This window comes from Musa acuminata, chromosome BXJ2-2, assembly GCF_036884655.1.
Source record: "Musa acuminata AAA Group cultivar baxijiao chromosome BXJ2-2, Cavendish_Baxijiao_AAA, whole genome shotgun sequence".
NCBI classification, from domain to species: domain Eukaryota; kingdom Viridiplantae; phylum Streptophyta; class Magnoliopsida; order Zingiberales; family Musaceae; genus Musa; species Musa acuminata.
This window is the reverse complement of record NC_088339.1, coordinates 34298488-34316238: the sequence shown is the minus strand read 5'-3', so window position 1 is coordinate 34316238 and position 17751 is coordinate 34298488. Positions and strand designations below refer to the sequence as shown.

The window sequence follows — 17751 nt, the reverse complement described above, 5'->3', positions numbered from 1 at the left end:
CCTTTGCTTTGCTTTGCTTTCTTTATCTTTTATTTTAACTCGTTAAACTGCACCTGAGATCACAAAGGCAGTCCAACGTTTTCATGATAAAATGCACTCCGCATATACTCATTTGACGTGCTGTAAAGTTTCTTCTTCTCCTTCTTCTTCATCATCATCATCATCTTCTTCTCCGACATGGAATACATCAAAGTTCTCAATCTCATGGCAGGCAGTGGAGATAGGAAAGTGGTCATGTCAATCGAAAGCTTTTAATAGCCTTAATTATCCTCCAACGCAGCAGTTTTCTTTTGGAACATATAACAAAAATTATTATTGCAAACAGCACTTTTGTATTATCAATTCTAAAACTACTCACACCCAATAGCCGGAAAGAAAAAGAGAAATCATCCCCAAGAAATGCAACACACGATATAAATCATCACCTAAGAACCATCTCCTTCCTCCAAATTGTTAAAAATGCTTTAGCGTTCCATACAATATGCATGGAAATCTTTTGTATTAATATATATTACACACAAAAATATACATCAAAGCTTTTTTATATAACAAGTTGTCTTTGATAACAAAGGAAGAAGATGAGCCTAAAGACAATGAGGCTTTGGTGGGTGCAATGGGTATGTGGCGGTTCCATCATTCCCCGCACGATGATCTCTGCAAAGCTACCATTCCATGACAAGAAGCTGTTTGAGATAAAGATTTCATCTTGCGTCGCCAAATGATCTGTTCATGAGCCAAAAGAATGCAAAAGTTGACCTTGGCGAGGAAGCCATCGGAACAGGGGAAGCTGCAATTGTTGTCGAATGAACACAACACGAATACAATAAGATTACTAGTAGCCGCTGAAGTCATGCTCAAGATAGAATGACCAAAATCAAAATTTGGCCACGATCAAGAACAGAGAGTTGACTAAAGAAACAAAAAGGTAGCAATACTCGTAGCCACTTAAACCAGTTGAAATGCCATAACAACATAAAGAAGGTAACATCAACGTATAAGATAAAGTAACCCATAAATTCGCAAGAATTCTCTCCTAAACTTCATTTTGATCAATTCTGGTTTAAATCCAACTAAAATATATTACAATTCAGCGTATGTAGTTCAACAAAGATGATCAATGAGCTATGTGTTAATGAACAAAGATACCGTGCCTGATGAGTCAGCACGGCTAGGTCCGTGGGTCAATGTTTGAAGTTTTCTATAAAATAAGCTAGATGACGAGATGGTTGTGCCCTTGGGAAGGGGTACTGGTTGGCGTCGGTCGGGGTTCGGGCCGATTGATGGCTCGCCTTGGGGACGTCGATCGATGACTTTCAAGGTTGGGACGTTCGCGGGCAGTAGGTGATGATGCTTTCCTACAAAAATGGTCTTTGTCGGGTGATTCCCGACTTTGGCCCCTCCGACGAGCAAGTCAGTAGTGGGTAGAATTGTTTTTTGCCCCCCCTTGCCGGAGGTCGACCGAGGGCTTTATACTATTGTACGAGGATCGGTAGCACGTCGATTCGACGTGGCTGTCGACCTTCGAGGGATGGGACAACACCTATAATCGGTCGCCGTCTCGGGGCATGCAAAGCCGCGTCAGACGGCACTGCCCCAAGCTCTCGGGATGAGACACGTGGAACAGATACGGTTCTAACGTGTGGCGTCATCCGGGGTCCCAAAATATGTCGTATCACCGTGGTAGAAGATAGCATTTTAATTCAACACCCAACGAACTTAAAATGCTTCCAGAAGTTGCAATGGCAAGCACTCGAGATGATCAATGAGCTATCGTGGTAGAAGATATCTCATCCTTTCTGAGAGTAAACATGCACAACCAATTCTGCAGTGACAAGCACAGGTAATTAATTCAACGCAGCTTCTTGGCCTATTCTTCTCACAAGTTACACCAGTGGCAAATCCAGACATCAAATCTAAGACCCTAACTTAGGGAGACACCGCAGAGGAACATAACCCAACATCCTTGCGGTTCTTTAAATCTCTCACATCTGTGCATGTCGTTTATCCAAAGTCGAACAGTGTGCACAGCTGCACTGCGCAAACACACAAAGAGAGACCTTTACATGAAAAAGCTGCACGAGCATTAACTCACACTTTTCCGTTCTTACAGTGTTGGATGGCTACCGCTACTGTTGTTGTCACTGTTGCCTGCCAGAGGACCTCCTCCTTCCAGGGATACACTTCCCTTTCACACCCCCACCTCTGCTCTCCTCAACCTCCAACTTGCCTGCTGCAATCCCAAGCCTTGAGATCCTGTCTCCACACCAAAGTACACATACGTATACACATGTATTAATCACTGGAGAAATGTCATGGATAAGTCTATTCTCTGACAGTGACTGTGGAGTTCAAAGTTGACGACGACCAAAACAACACCAAGGTTAAAGATTAACAGAGTAATCGAGGTAGACTCTTGATGCTTCAATTAATTATAATGATGTTCTTCTAAGGATTAATTTATTGATTAAACCAATGTTATTGGCCTCATAAATGTTTATAGAATGCCAGCTTCGTTGACTTATTGGAGTCAAAACCCTTTTTGGATGCATGCAAAGAAATGGGAATCCTTGGCGAGGTTGACTGGTAAGAGGTCAACTGATGGAGCAAGTAGGTGGTGGTTTATCCCAATGCAAAGACGAAGGATGAGAGGAAGTGTTGTTACCTTTCTTCGTTAAAGGAGGAGGATTTCTTGAGTGAAGGCTCGGTTGGAGCTCTGCTTCCTTCGACGATGCTCCCACTGAAGTACTCCTTGTCCTCCACCAGGGGGTGACACAGCCGGGGGTTCTCCGAGAAGCACCGGAGCTCGTCGTCCTCGATCCCCCGACTCGCCAGTCGACTCACCATCCCGCGGTGGCGCCCGCTGCCGCTACCACCACACGGGGCGGAGGAGGCGGAGGCAGTGGCCTTGCTTGTCCCGCTGCTGGGACAGCTCCTCCCCTTCAGCGCCGCCGATCCGCATGCGATGAGTTGGAGCAGGACCGAGTTCCGAGTCTGGCCCGGCTCGGCCGCCTGGTCGGTGTCCTCAGGCCGCCGCGAGGCTCCGCCGGCAGCGTGGGTGGGAGGCTTGTCCGACGAGGTGGAGGACGGCGGGGAGGAATCGTCGAGCGGCAGCTCGGTGGGCGTCGTCCGGTGCTCGACTCGTTCGATCTCGTCCGTCGAAACGCCGCGGGAACAGCGAGTGTAACCGGTGCCGACCGTGGTGCGCTTACCGCGTCTCGCCTCCTCTTCCTCCGTCGCCTCGTCTTCCGACTGCTCATCCTCTTCTTCTTCGTCTTCTTCCAGTTCCACATGAAGTTTGTGGGAGATGGGGAGTGGTTTCGGCTGCCTGCCGTTTGCAGGAACATGCCGGAAACGTTCTGCAACACAAATCTGAAGGTGAGTTTCGTTGATCAAGTGGAAATACTCGATAAACAGCACCAAAAACAAGAAAGAATCGAGGGTGGGAAGAAACCGTAAGCCCCCGGGATGATCTCAGAGCCTTTCAGGACGTACTCGACGCCGTCGACGGGGTAGATGACGTCGTTCTCGGCCAAGTCGTTCCACACGTACCCATTCTTATAGCTCCTTTTTCACGTTCCACAATCGATCACAAGAAAAATATACGTCGATAGAGATTACCGCTCAGACCAATCAACGGACGTGGACGGAGATTACCTCTTGCAAGACCAGGAGAAGAGAGAAGGCATGCCTTTGCCTCTGAGAAGCGTCAGCCTTTCCATCACATCTGTAAGCAACAGAGAACAGGACGTCAAGTGAGAAGAAAGAGAGCAACGTGGAGGATGGGGGAGAAGGTAACCCCTGAGGCGAAGCTGTTGGTTGGGGAGGTGAGGAAGCTCGATGAAGTGAGGGTGCTCCAACTGGCCATTCCTGCTGAGGTAGTAGATGACCTGAACCTTCCTCTGTGGCCTCGTGAGCCTCTGCTGCTCCTGCTGCTGTGAGTAGCTCAGCCTGGCTCGGACCGGTGGGCTGGTTTCTCTGCTGCTCGTCCCCCTCCTCCCTCTTCCACCGCCGACCTCCATCTCCCCCCAGCACAACAAGAGCAGCAACTAAGTGAGGGGTTGCACCGAAGGGAAAAAGAGGACAAGGCGAGTAGAGGAAAGGAGGGGAATCCTGTCATGTACCAGTTGCCCACCCTCTGTTTCCCCCGCTAGACTGATCGGTGTGCCTCAGCGTACTTCACTGCAGCACTGTGCGCTTCTCTTTCCTTCTTCTCGTTGCAGGAGACTGGATTTGGTAATATGACCAACCTGCAAAGGATGATTTAATGCAGTATAATTCTTGTTTCTTCACTGCTCTTCAATTGCAAGAGCAACTCAGTGATTCTTCACCAGACAAACACTAACTAAGCAATGATCTTTGCCCTCTGTTCTTGTAATTGTTGTGTGAATTCAATTCAGTGAGAGTAAATTTAGGAAGACTATTGCAATAGAGCTATGACTGATTTCTGTGATTTTTTTTGTTGGTGCTTATACTCCCTCAGAAAAAAAAAGAAAAGAAAAGTGCATTCAGATGTAAACTATATATATGGTTTTTCACATATCTAATCTATCAAAGGTTGAAGATATTATATTTGTCCCCTAAATTTTAATATTGCATATCTATATCCAATAATTTTAATTTTGCAATTTAAATATCTAAAGTGCCTTATTATATTAACTAACTATTTGATCTTAAAATTTCTTATCTTTTAATGTAATTATTTGACCAACAAAGAAGACACAAAAGGTGGACCAAATTTGATTATTATTTTTTTCATGTGTGATTAATGATACCTACCTTATTAGGTCTCATTAATTAATAGTTAGATGTTTTAGCAATGACAATTATATTTTCTATTGATATCTTTATGATATAGAAAATATAATTTTCTGTTTCTGATTGATCCATTGTTACAAATTTTGTAATATGTAAACAAAGATGAAAACATTTAAGGATGGACTAAATATGTGTTTAGCATTAGGCGGATTGTCCGAAAAAATACTTTATTTTTTTTTTATTTTTTTTCCGGATGGTACCCTCTTTTCAAAAAATTTTAAACCATCACTCCTATTTCAAAAATCTCAAAAATACTCCTTAAAAATTGTTTATTATATTTTCCCAACCAAATCTAATTTTTTTTTATCAACTATTTACGGTGTTTGGTAGATTATTGTTTATCCATAAACATTATATAGTGTTTTTAAAAAATACTCTATAATATTTATGGATAAATATCAATCCATAAAATTTTTTTGGATTTGGATGGGAAAAAATGATATATTTTTTATTGGACATTTTTGGAACATTAGAAATATGAAGTGATGGTTTGAAAATTTTATAAAGGAGGAATACTATTCAAGAAAAAAAAAAAAGGAATATTTTTTTTTTCCGTATATTCACCCTTTAGCATTCTCTATATTTTTATTAATTTTTTTTTATGTTTGCAGAAAGGTATGGAGTTCAAAATCCTTCCCAAAATAAGGGTGATTAGTTTTCTTATTCCTTTTTTATTTTGAATTTGCCAGTTTTTCTTCATGAGTTTATCATCACTGCTTTCCTTACGTTGCATTAATAGCCATTGATTCAAATATATATGAGGAGAGGCAGCAGCAGACGGCATGGGGCAAAAGCTTACTAGATCTTGACAATGCAGAATCCACAAGTTTCAGCGTGATTTAGGAGAAAGAAGGTGAAGCAAATCAGACTACGAGTGACAAGCAAAGCATGGGTCAGTCAGTTCTTGGTCGCATTGGATTCTGCAGATTTGATATCCGCAAGATGACACTCTGCTACTCTTTCCCCACCACCGGAACACTTTTGCCTTCACAGCCCAGGAAACAAGGGAGATCTTTTACTACTATTACTCTTGTGATTCATGATAGGAAAGAAGTATGGCCTTATCTACCTGCACTCTCTCTCTCTCCCCATACATTAAGTGAGTGTTCCAATCATTGTTTCTTATTGAGAATTCAAGATTCTGATATTGTTTCCCAGCTCTTAATGGGGTTTGACGATTCCAATTCAACTCTTCTAATGAAGATCCTCTCCCTGTATGGAATTGATGTGTGTGCCCTGGTGACCAGAAACAGTGCGACCATGCTGGGGAAGGTCCAAGGTTCATGGGTGATCATCAGAGAAGAAGACACAAATGTCTGACTCCAGAGACCTGAAAGTGACCAAGAATCTCTTTGGATCTGCCCAAAACTTGGTATGACATCTCCGAGGCAATAGAGTCCAAACACAAAAGCACTCAACACTTCTTTAGAGCAGCCCAGCCAAGAGGACAAGGAGAAAACACCAATACGATCATGTTGACATCGAACCAAGACACTGTCGAACACACTTTTTCTATCTCACACACTTCATCTCTGTTCCCCAGAAAACAACGTTTGCTCATCACATTCTGCAACATGACATGGTTCCTTTTCTCTCTCTCTCTCTCTCTCTCTCTCTCTCTCTCTCCCTGGGCTGCAAGGTTTCAAGTGTGGTGGTTCACCTGTGAAAGAGGCCAACGCAGAGAAACACAGTCAAAACATGGTTCACATGAACAACACTATGTTCTACAGATTGGGATGCAACCAAACTCAAAAGTGCAATAATTGTATGCATCATGGTACAATAATTGCACTTCATTCACTTATGCCACCATCTTTAATTGCCAGGAAACTCTTTTGGGCTACACCCAGCGGAGTGACTCAATGCATTCACTGGCGACTGTGCTTTGAGTTCTTGTGATGGTCTGATGAGATCGATGAATCTTCTTCTTCCCTCTGAGATTGTTATTTTAGACATGGATTAATGAACCTGTTAGAAGCTAAACAAGTCTTTAAGGAGGAGGAAGGCAGGTGGGGAAGCCCAAAGTGTAGACAGCTACAGCAACATAATCTTGCAGAATAATTTTTTGAATAAAAAAATAAAAAATCTGATAATATAGAAAAACACATGTAATTGGATAATATTGATTGTAGTGAGAAGAGGTTGACTGAGTATTTTGAATAAATATTAATAATAAATATACGATATATGTGTTAGAATTAAACTTGTTCGAGTGTCATAAAGAGATTCATTTCATAAAAAAAAAGGGTTTATCGTATCAATCAAGATAGAGATTTGTTATGTCAAGAAAAAAAAATAGATTAAAAGGATAAGTCAAATTGATTATTGGTTCTTGAAAAGATTTCTTGAAAGAGAATGATTCATCTTCAATACAATTAATATAATGTATCTTTGGGGATTATATAAATCTCATATATTGGGTCATGTAACAGATATAATTTCTAAAATTATAAAAAGAATTTTTTGAGAGAAATATAGATGATCGAAGCTTGTTCTACTCTTCCTCGATAACTCAAATCAATAATATTCAAATCATCCTAATATTAAATTGATATATATATATATATATATATATATATATGCTATGTTATTTTTTTATGTAATTATGTTAGCATGCATATTAAATATTTCATTAAATAGAAAAAAAATACATAGTAGAATATGATGGTGAAGTGTATACATGGATGTTTAGATTCCAATCCTTTAGATTCCTCTTGCTTGGCTGATGCCCCTCCTCTCTGTGTAGAGTCCCGTCGCCGGCTACGGCTCTTCCTTTGTGTGCACCGCGAGAGAGAAGGAGATGGCGGCGGGGAAGGGCGAGAGAGGAGCGACAGGAACGCTGCTCGTAAAGAGGCCGTGACCGCCCATGCGGCGGAGGACGAGCTTGACGGAGGATCTGGCGGCGGCTGCGGTGGCAGGGGAGGGGAAGAGAGGCGATTCTGATCCGTCGCCACCACAGGCTGCGGCTGCGGAAGTGATCACCGCAGCTTGAGCGAGTCGACGGGTCAGTTTTTTATGGCAGGTGGCCTTTGCAATCGCCGCCTCCGCCCTGGATTCAATGCCTTCGTCTATCGGTGCACAAAATTTTCTCTTGTTTGGATTTGATTTGAACTATTTGTTGCTTATTTCTTAGATATCCAGGAAGAAAGATTGGCTCTTTCTGGGTTTAAAATCGATCTTGATTGCATGATAACTGTTACATTGGTTTACGATGAATATAACTTCATTTTTCGTCAGATTAATCTGTCCACGATACAGAAGTCCTTTCCTGTTAAAAGCATTGTTTGGTGTGGACATTGCACTCACGATTGCTTTTGTTAACGATCTGTCAAAAACTTGACTTCAGAAATGCTTTCTTAAGGATTAGCTTGATAAGCCTCTTATTACTATTATGGAATCAAATCTTGGGCATAGAGGCTATTCATTGGAATATAAATCGCCCTAAATGTGTTTCTTAACTTGAAATTTCTTTACATCAAAAGGATACCAGAATAGCCTTCCGTTAAAACTATTTATTAGATCCAAGGACTTGATTGACAAACTTATAGTGGAAATTTGATGTGTGCACATTCTTGATGTCATTTAATTCTTTATAGACAATTAACGTACAAGTTAGTTTCCTATGAACACAGAGTTTTTTTTTATATATAAAGAACAACCAGTTCATTAATTTAACTATTTGGGATAGCTATATAGCTCTTTATTTGTCATCGAGCTCTATGCAAGATAATATCTCTAGTCGAATTGAAAGCATTCAAATCTTCTTTTTTTCTAGAAACTTTTCTTAGATCTCATGTCACTAATGTTAATCGAGTCACCTTATCTAATCACAATACATAAACATGAATATCTTTTAATATATCTTAGGCGAATGATTCTTTCTCGTTTTACTTGATGTGACGGTTATATTTAATTACTTTAAGATTGAATTTTTTTTCAAATCTTTTTTTAATAATTCTATGCATCTGCCTCAATATCATTATCTTAGTTACAAAATTTTCTGTGCATATTATTTTGTAATGTTTCTCGGGGAAAAAAAAATGTAAATGCATTGTTCAACTTTAAATGATTGTTAAATGCAACATTGTTACTTGTAAAGCTTTGGTGGCACTGGGTGTTTGTCTCATAGTAGAAAACTTCCCTCATTGAATAGCACTCCTCTGGTTTGGCAACATGAATTCAATTCATATTTAACTTACACACGATTTTAATAGCAAAAAATGCTACTTTATCAGGCTCTGGGAACCCAGGTTTTATGCCTCATACTAGAAATTTTCCACCAGTGAAGACCAGGCCCCCTGGCATTCAGGCACTACATGGATGGTTGGCAACTTAGTTTGTCTAACTTGTAATTTATGATTCCTTTTTACAGGGGTGGGAACAGTTATGTAGCCTTGAGTTCAGGCAATATAAAATGAACCAAGTTGAGTTGAAACATAAGATTCTGTTGACATCCATCAAGATTGATGGCACCTCATCAACAACTGTGGCAATGGTCAAACTGCTGTTGCTGCTTAGGCTGGGCAAGAGTCTATTTGTTCTTGGGTTCATATCGGTTCTTCAATATCACTGAAAGCCCCCCAGCTACCTCAAAAGGTTAACCCATCCATCTCTATTGTTCTTGTCATGCAAGCATGCCTGCTAAACTTTGGTGAATATCAGTTCTCCAATGTCACCGAAAGTCCCCAGCTACCTCAGAAGGTTGAAACCTGTCCATCTTTATTATTCTAATTCTCATGAAATGTAGCCATATGTTGTTCTGTCCATAAATGTGTACCTACAAATCCACTGAGATCTCTGGTTGGAAATTAATGTTGCTCTTTTTATTTCAGAGTGGAAATTAAAGAATGAAGGGAAAACAAAGCTGTTCCTGCTGCAAGTGGCACCGGCACGACGCTGAGTTGTCTATTACATGGTAAGGAAATGGACATCACTAGAATTTTGTACGGTGGTCTTTCATTGAGGATGTGTGTACCAGTTTTTGAACATAATCTTCCATCACCTTTTCAGCTGTGCAACACTGCAAGATTGGGGTTGACATTAATTCCACGTCTTTCTCTTATTATAGAGCTAGATGATCCACTAATGCATGGTTGCGATAGATGATCACTCTGATAGTTCAGTTTACCTTGTATGTATTTGATGCTAGTTGTCCACAAATATGTGGAGGTGGACAGTCTGCCTAGTGTGGTCCACTTTGAAAATGGACGAACATCTACCCTCACGGCCTCAAACTTGTTTCTCCAGTCAATTTTCACTGTTTCACTCGTTCTCCTTTTCTAATTACTTGCAGTTTCTTTATTGCCTGTTCTAAAGTGACTTCCCTTGGTTTCTATCAATATAGGTTTGCTTGTAAAATCTTGGAAAGCTTTCTGCAATGGGGGTTGATCCACTTCAGCTGGATCTCAAATAAGTTCTTCAAAGTGTTTGGTGGTAATCAGACCAATCCATGAAGTCATGATGCAGAGTGCAGTGCAGCAAAGTGTTTGGAAAGAGGAAGAATTTGGCTGCTGATCTCTCTACTGCTTAGTCCAGTAAGAATCTTAGACAAAAATAGCTGACCAACGGTAGCACTTTTTTATTATCAAGTGAGAGTAATAATCTATGGAAAATTAACTTGAAGCATCTAGTTATTTTTGGTGTAGGGTAGCACTTGCCATCATGTCAGGTCCAGAGAACAAGTAGGTGATGCATTAGTTTATTATGGATAATTGCATGAGAACTAACCTGACAAGTACTGATGTTCACCTCTGAGTTGTTGACATATATCATGCTTACCAAGTCCTCCAAAATTATTTGCTTCTCTTAATCTAACACATTGTTTCAGGCTAGAATGAGGACAAAAACCTGATTCATTAAATTAGGGCTATGATTACTGTAGAGTTGATGAATTACTTCCTATTTCTTGTAGATGCAAGAATAGTTTATGAGGACAACAACAGTAAGTTATAGTGTGTCTTTGTAGGACAAAAAAATTAAAGTTCTTCAATATATATATATATATTTTTCCTTTTTTAAAGATTGATTCCGTTTCTTTCTCCTTGTTGATAACCCTTGTGGACAGGCTTGCATGGGTATGGGATAATGCCTTGGACAAATGATGTCTCTATTGCCAGCCACTCTCTCGGGCATCATCTTGTTGTCATCTCAAAGTTGGAAGGACCTGTCACTCCCTTCACCCTCTTATCACTCTAATTAGATCTGGTGACGCTCATAGCATCTTCATGAATACTGAATCATGATAATAAATCAAGCATGTTAAGCTGCATGCAAGATCAATTCTCTGTTATTAGTTCAATGCATCTGGCAAGATATCGGAATAATTCACTTAACTTAACGATATATTTTGAGCGAATTCTCGCGAAAAATCCCTCTTTCCATTTTTTTTTCCGCAGAATATTTTTTCTCTAAATTTTCCACAAGAGTTAAGCTTTTTTTTTTTTTTTTACAGAAATTCCTAAGTATTATTTTTCTCATATTTCTATTTTGATAGTTTGAGGGGCATTTTTTATGTGGGTAAAAGAAAGACTGACTGTGTATAGATTTTGTAAGCTTTTTTTCATGACATTTTGTAAGCCTTCGATCCAACAATTATTTCTTTGTTGTGCAGTATGATTGATGTGAAATAAGATTCTTGTAGTGGTGCATTTTAACGAGTATTTTTCAGATGTTGTAGCATTTTGTTGTTGTTGAATTAACGTCTAAAAATACAAGATTTCTTTTTCGTAATAGCATTTTGTTGGTGCATTTTAATGAGTATTTTTCAGATGTTATAGCATTTTGTTGTTGTTGAATTAACGTCTAAAAAGACAACATTTCCCTTTCGTAACAGTATTTTTATTTTCTTAAAAAGTGTTTCTGCTGCTGCAGCACATGAATCGGAAAACATTTCGAAGAAACACTCCCCAAGTGTTTTCGTGTTGCAGAGGGCAAACCTAGCTGGCACGTGTCGAGGAGCCCGTCCGGATAAGGTCTGATGGGAATCGTGTTTCCCCGGCACGTGTCCCACCACCCCACTCTCATCTTTATCCCTCCTCCTCCTCCTCCTTCCTCCGCCGCGATGATACCGAACAAAACCGCCGCTTTCGGCCCCCTTCACTTCTGCCACTACTAGTATGTGAGTACCCGTCTCCGTCGCCGCAGCGGATCGTTGATGGCGGATATCCCCTTGGCCGGGCTTCTCGACCTCCGCCTTTCCCCCGCCTCCTTCAAGGTCTCCCCTCCAGGTCCGCCGCCCCTCCCCCTCCGCCGCTCCTTCTCCGGGCCTCCGCCGGCCCCGACGACGACGAGGTCCAAGGTTGTTTCGCAGGCCCTATCGCGATCCACTATGGAGCTCTTCTCCACCACCGGTACTCGAGATTCCTTTCCCCTTTGCTAGTCCTCCTCCACTTCCTCTTCCACGATTCTTCCCTAAATCGGGGATCGTCGTCCTGGCTTTGACGCCTTACCACTCTTTGTTGTTTTTTTTTTTTTCTTCTGTTTCTTGATTGGGGATTTGATGGTGGTATCGGCAGAGTGCTCCGACGGCAGCGTCATCTTCCGTTTTGGTGATGCGACCGAAGCGAAGAGGGACGAGGTTGCTGATGTTGCTCCTTCTGAAAGCACCGTTCTGGAGAAAGATTTGGAAACGTTGGGGAAATCGGAAGCGAAAGATTCCGAGGAGAAAGGTTCTTGTGAGATAAACCAACAAAAAGCTGAAAGATACGATCTTGAGATGAAGGAATCAGAGTCGGTGGTGATAGGTGAAGTAAGAGATGAACGGTGGTCCGTTTCGGAGATTAGAGATCTGGGACTGGTTGAGACAGATCCAAATATGGATGACGGGATCTGTCTGAAGGAGAGTGTGATAGCCAGTGATGAAACAATTACTGCTGTGGAGACTGAGATGCAAGAAAAGCCCAGGGGGTTTGATGGTAATGAAGAACTGAAGAGGACAGTTGCAGAACTAAGTGAGGAGAGTTGCATCTCTGTTGTTGATGGTGTTGAATCTTTGATCGAAGATCAAGAAACAGATGTGAACTCTGTGGATGTTGGCAAAAGGATTAATGAAGATAAATATTCTGACGAGCTGACAAACAAATTAAAAGGAGGAGATGCTTCTGCCAATGATAAGGTAGCAGAAGATATTGATTTGGACATTCATGTTTCATCAGAAAGTCTGTTAGTTGAGACTCCTGACGAAAATTCTGATTCGTCTCTGGAAGCATCAGAAGTATATGTCGCTCCAGTTAATGACAATGAAATAGAAGTAAACTCTGTCTTTGAAACTTCGCCATTATCGATTGGTTCTGATATAGATGAGTCAAAGGATGAATCCGGTGATGGAACTACCATACTGGAGACACTAAAACACAGTGAAGAGAGAATATCTGACATGGATTTTGAATCCGGTAATGGAACTAACTTAGAAGAGACACTAAAACAAAGTGAAGAGGGAATCTATGACATGGACGTTGAGCTTAGAGATGACTACCCTGATAGAATCACCACTGAAGCAACTCAAGAACGTAATGAATTGAGAAGTCCTATGGATGTTGAGGTGGAAGATGATTCTAGTGGTGGCTTGCTGCAGCAGACTGGTCATATTGAAGCTGTAGAAATTCCAGTTCATGAGAGAGTTGAAATCATGGAAACTCAATTTGAAGGTTCTGAGGCTTCACGAGTGTCTAGTGCAGCCAAGGACATTACTGACATGGCTGTGGAATCAATCCCCTCTTGCGCAGAAGATCATGGGAACAGCGGTGATGTTGAAATCCTAGCCAGAGTAATCCCTCAACATCCTTGCTTAGTTCTTGTCTTATCTGTGAATTTTGTGAGAAATGAATATTTGAAAAAGAAACACCCTATACCCATTTATGAAATAGCCAGTTGAACACCTACCCCTTGATCTGGTCAAATGTTCTTACCCGTGCCAGTCACTCCTTGATGTGGTCGATTTGCTTTCCTGACCTCCTACCACAATTATTGCTAAAATACCATATTATTATTATTATTATTATTATAATATACTTGAGGGTTTTGGAAACATTAGCCAATACACCATGTAATTAGATGCAACAGGAACAAATAAATTACTGAATTTGATTTCTCCTGGTCTTGATATAAGGCTGATTTGGTAGTTCATTTTCTGCGATATTCTTCATATGAAATGCCTAGTGATCTTAAGGAAAGTGATTCATGATCAAAGAACATATTTCATACCTTTTATAACATCCAATATTTTTTCCTTTTTTAATGCCCACATGCGGTCACCGACTTTGCATGGATAGAATAGGATGTAAAGAAAAAGGATGGATAGCATAGGATGTCTTAGAATTTATAGCTAGTGCAATGTTGTTTTTAGTGTCAATGAGCTTGACTTCATGCCTGTTGTTTTAACATGTTATACTGAAGAAAATGATTCTTTTATTGAGACTTGTTGTTACAAAACTCCTGTTATGTTTATAGGCTGAAACTACTGAAGGGACCAGAGATGAAGAGAATGGTGAAGGTGCAGATTCTAATAGGTATGATAGTTTTCTCGTCTAACTTTGAACTGATGTAAAAATAGCACGTGTAATATTTTTCAGACTTGTGCATCATACACAACATGCTTTTGTCCATGGTTTACACTAATTTTATTCCTTTGTAGGGTGGACCATGTACCAGCAAGCTTACTTTTCTTGTCTTCAGGAGCTGCAATCTTGCCCCATCCTTCAAAGGTACTGAAGCAATTCCTGTTTATAATCTGAAACAAATACATTAGATAATCCTGCCATGCTTTTACTGGCTAAAAATGATTAACTCCTCTTGATCAGCATGTAGAACTCTTCAGACTGGCAACTGTATTCATTGTTTCATTATAAGATCAGATTCTGAATTTATAATCCTGATATTACTTCTATCATAGTTTGTGCTTTTCATTGTGTCCTTCATTCCTTTCATGATTTTCTGTTGAATGAAGCACCTTGCTGCAGAAATAAAGAGCTTGAGCTTTCTAAAAGACTATATACATGGAACAACAAACCTTGATTTATTTTTGCTGTTGAGCTCTGTTGAGGGCATGTCCCTGGATAATCCAAATGCCATGGCATTCAATGTGTGGGGTTGGAAGAGGGGGGGGGTGGGTCCAAACAAGTTTCCTTTGGCTTTTATTTCTCCCAACACCTCTAATTTACTTTTGATATTAAACATGTCATATATTATAATAATGATTGCACATTTCACTTCCTCATGAGCAGATATGGTTTCTATGCAAGAGGATTAATTCAATGCTTTAGTGCTAACATGATGATGGATAGCAAACCAAATTCTTTCGATTTTGTAGTAACCAATAGAGTGTTTGTATCAAGTAAATTGAAATTTGAAACAGCTGGAAATGTGTGTTTCTAAACTTTTGAAATGTTCTCATAGCTCTCATTTTCACCATTCTTGGTCTTCCATTAAGTTGTCTGTTTTACTTATTTATGTTATGTTTCAGAAAGGACAGCATTTAACTTTTCATATTATTTTACTTTACTATGTCTATGGTTTAAAAATATCCATGGTTAGTGATCTAAAATTAATAATGCCAGGCGTTGACAGGTGGTGAAGATGCTTATTTTGCGGCTTTGGATAGCTGGTTTGGTGTAGCTGATGGAGTAGGCCAGTGGTCGTTTGAAGGTGTTTCCTTGCTTTGCGCTTTGTCTATTTATTTGGTTACTGTCATAAATTTTATCACATTAGTTGACAGATTCCATTTGAATTGCTATATACTTTTCTTAACATTTCTTAAATGAATATAACCAACAGGATGTCTGGTCAGTTATTCAGGAAATTCATTTTGATAAGCTAACCTCAGGGTCCGAGTCTGAATCCGAAATGTATTATGTAAATCTCTGACCTCATTATTACCTGATAATTTTAATTGTCAGCCTGAGTATGAGTTGGTAACTGATGGATTTTTTTGAGGTAGTTACTTTATCACATTTCAAAGCGCGTTGCTCATCTTTCACCAAGATATTGTGGGGATAGTGTATTTAGTTACCAACTACAATTGAAGTCTTCTAGTGTGGTGTATCATAATTTTAATTTCAGTGGTGTATCATTATTTTAATTTCAAGGCTTCAACTAGAAAAAAGAAACATTATACTACATTATGCTATTCGAATAATTAAAACTCTGACACCATCTTCTTACATGTGCTAGACTTCTATGTCTGTTGTTCCCAAGTCCCAACTATGTTTGTACAAAACAACAGATGAAAATAAGACTTGTATCTGTGTCTGTAGATGGCCTTGCATGTATCTCTCGTTTTGTTTGCTTTATAGCGATTGAACTTCAGTCATTCAATCTTATGTTTTAGGAATCAATGCGGGGCTGTATGCCAGAGAACTGATGGAGAATTGTGTAAAGTTTGTCTCAAAATATGAAGGAACTAAACCAGATGAGATCCTGATCAAGAGTGCTGCTGAAGCAAGATCTCCAGGCTCATCTACAGTTTTGGTTGGTTATTTTGATGGAAAGGTGTGCATTCTCATACTTCTTGACATGTCGATAATATTATTTACTATTTCTACTACTGCAGCATCTGAGATGAATCTTATGTTCAGCAGCACGGAGAACTCGTTTAACAGTTTCCCATTTCTGCTATACAGGTCCTTCATGTAGCTAATATTGGAGATTCTGGATTTATCGTACTAAGGAATGGCACTGTTTTCAGAAGGTCTACTCCAATGGTTTATGGGTTTAACTTCCCTTTGCAGATTGAAAGGGGTGATGACCCTTCAAGGTACATAGAGGTATAATTATCTTCGCCTATCATTTTTTCTGAAACTTGAAATTCAGTGCATTAGTTTGCTTTTAGGAACTTCATCATCCTCATGCATTTTCTTGAATCATAGATGTACGAAATTGACTTGGATGAAGGGGATGTTATTGTGACTGCCACCGATGGACTATTTGACAATATATACGAACAAGAAATAGCAGCCATTGTATCCAAATCACTGCAAGCAAGTCTGAAGCCAAGGGTCAATCCAAAACTATTAACTTGTGTCCTAATGAACTTAGGTTTTTTATATTCTGATAAATAATGATGACGATGAGAACACTGACAAAAAAATTGACATTGCAGGAAATTGCAGAGTTCCTGGCAATGAGGGCACAGGAGGTGGGCAGATCAGCATCAGCTAGGAGTCCATTTGCAGATGCAGCCCTTGCAGCTGGATATCCTGGCTTCACAGGAGGTAAACTCGATGATGTGACTGTCGTGGTCTCCGTCCTACAGAGATCCAACCAATGACTTCATCAGCAAGTTCTCCTATCCAGTAAATTCCAGGTTTGCATTCTGGATTTTAATTCCTGGAATCCATCCGTGCAAAAGCAGAACAGAGCTTTTCATTCTTTGTAATCACAAATTTTGAGTTGAAGTGATTTGATACTCTTTGATCTTTCAGTCGTGCATCTCTTGTTGCCTTGTCCCTTTTTTGTTCATATGTCGTTAAAACTGCAACCTCAGTACAATCACAACGAAATCGTGATTATAATATGATTTGGAAAATAATCATTCATTTTAAGAGATCCATGAATCTTTGTGTGTGTGTGTGTGTGTGATGCTGATGTGTTCTCAAACAGTTTTGACCGATGTTTGTATAGGCTATGGATTAGATGACATGAGACATCAGATTCTTGAATCTTGATGACCTAGTGGTTACTTGTTTCTTTCTTTATGGAAAGGTAATGAGAGTTCTGATTGATTTAGTGTCTTCAAACTAATGGGAAGTCAGGGCATAGGAGGCATATCAGATTTGATCGCATGATCACTATTTGCTACTTTACAAATAGGCTGTGATTCTCTCAAGGTTAGGATAATCATGTTAAAATTATTCTAGCCCAAGTTTGACTTTTTATTTATCCTTTCCTTGTTTGACCATTGTCAGGATATATGTTGTGTTGGTTAAAACATTTTGACTAAAT

At 39.9% G+C, this 17751-nt stretch overlaps 2 protein-coding genes across 2 annotated transcripts; one reads left to right on the top strand and one right to left on the bottom strand.

Moving 5' to 3' along the window:
* Positions 1–1859: 1859 nt before the first annotated feature.
* LOC135604869 (protein SOSEKI 2-like) lies at positions 1860–4019 on the bottom strand. The gene is made up of 5 exons (XM_065094523.1): positions 3797–4019; positions 3655–3724; positions 3452–3564; positions 2663–3356; positions 1860–2253 (listed from the first exon to the last, which is right to left on the bottom strand). Exons 1-5 carry the CDS (start codon positions 4017–4019, stop codon positions 2139–2141), a joined length of 1215 nt encoding a protein of 404 aa, XP_064950595.1. The 3' UTR covers positions 1860–2138.
* A 4893-nt stretch (positions 4020–8912) lies between these two features.
* LOC135606264 (probable protein phosphatase 2C BIPP2C1) lies at positions 8913–17353 on the top strand. The gene is made up of 13 exons (XM_065097250.1): positions 8913–9516; positions 9648–9730; positions 10160–10349; positions 10880–11019; positions 11686–12164; positions 12330–13579; positions 14263–14321; positions 14447–14516; positions 15369–15456; positions 16139–16299; positions 16431–16574; positions 16677–16805; positions 16910–17353. Exons 5-13 carry the CDS (start codon positions 11969–11971, stop codon positions 17075–17077), a joined length of 2265 nt encoding a protein of 754 aa, XP_064953322.1. The 5' UTR covers positions 8913–9516; positions 9648–9730; positions 10160–10349; positions 10880–11019; positions 11686–11968; the 3' UTR covers positions 17078–17353.
* The last annotated feature ends 398 nt before the right edge of the window (positions 17354–17751 follow it).

What these genes read in the sequence shown, in the direction of transcription:
- LOC135606264 (XM_065097250.1), top strand. Translation starts at nt 11,969, where the DNA reads ATGGCGGATATCCCCTTGGCCGGGCTTCTCGACCTCCGCCTTTCCCCC. An exon ending in AGGCCAGTGGTCGTTTGAAG is followed by an intron (nt 15,457 to 16,138) that starts GTGTTTCCTTGC and finishes CTTATGTTTTAG; the next exon opens with GAATCAATGCGGGGCTGTAT. An exon ending in TTGGTTATTTTGATGGAAAG is followed by an intron (nt 16,300 to 16,430) that starts GTGTGCATTCTC and finishes TCTGCTATACAG; the next exon opens with GTCCTTCATGTAGCTAATAT.
- LOC135604869 (XM_065094523.1), bottom strand. Translation starts at nt 4,019, where the DNA reads ATGGAGGTCGGCGGTGGAAGAGGGAGGAGGGGGACGAGCAGCAGAGAA. An exon ending in TTCTCCTGGTCTTGCAAGAG is followed by an intron (nt 3,565 to 3,654) that starts GTAATCTCCGTC and finishes AACGTGAAAAAG; the next exon opens with GAGCTATAAGAATGGGTACG. An exon ending in GATCATCCCGGGGGCTTACG is followed by an intron (nt 3,357 to 3,451) that starts GTTTCTTCCCAC and finishes TTTGTGTTGCAG; the next exon opens with AACGTTTCCGGCATGTTCCT.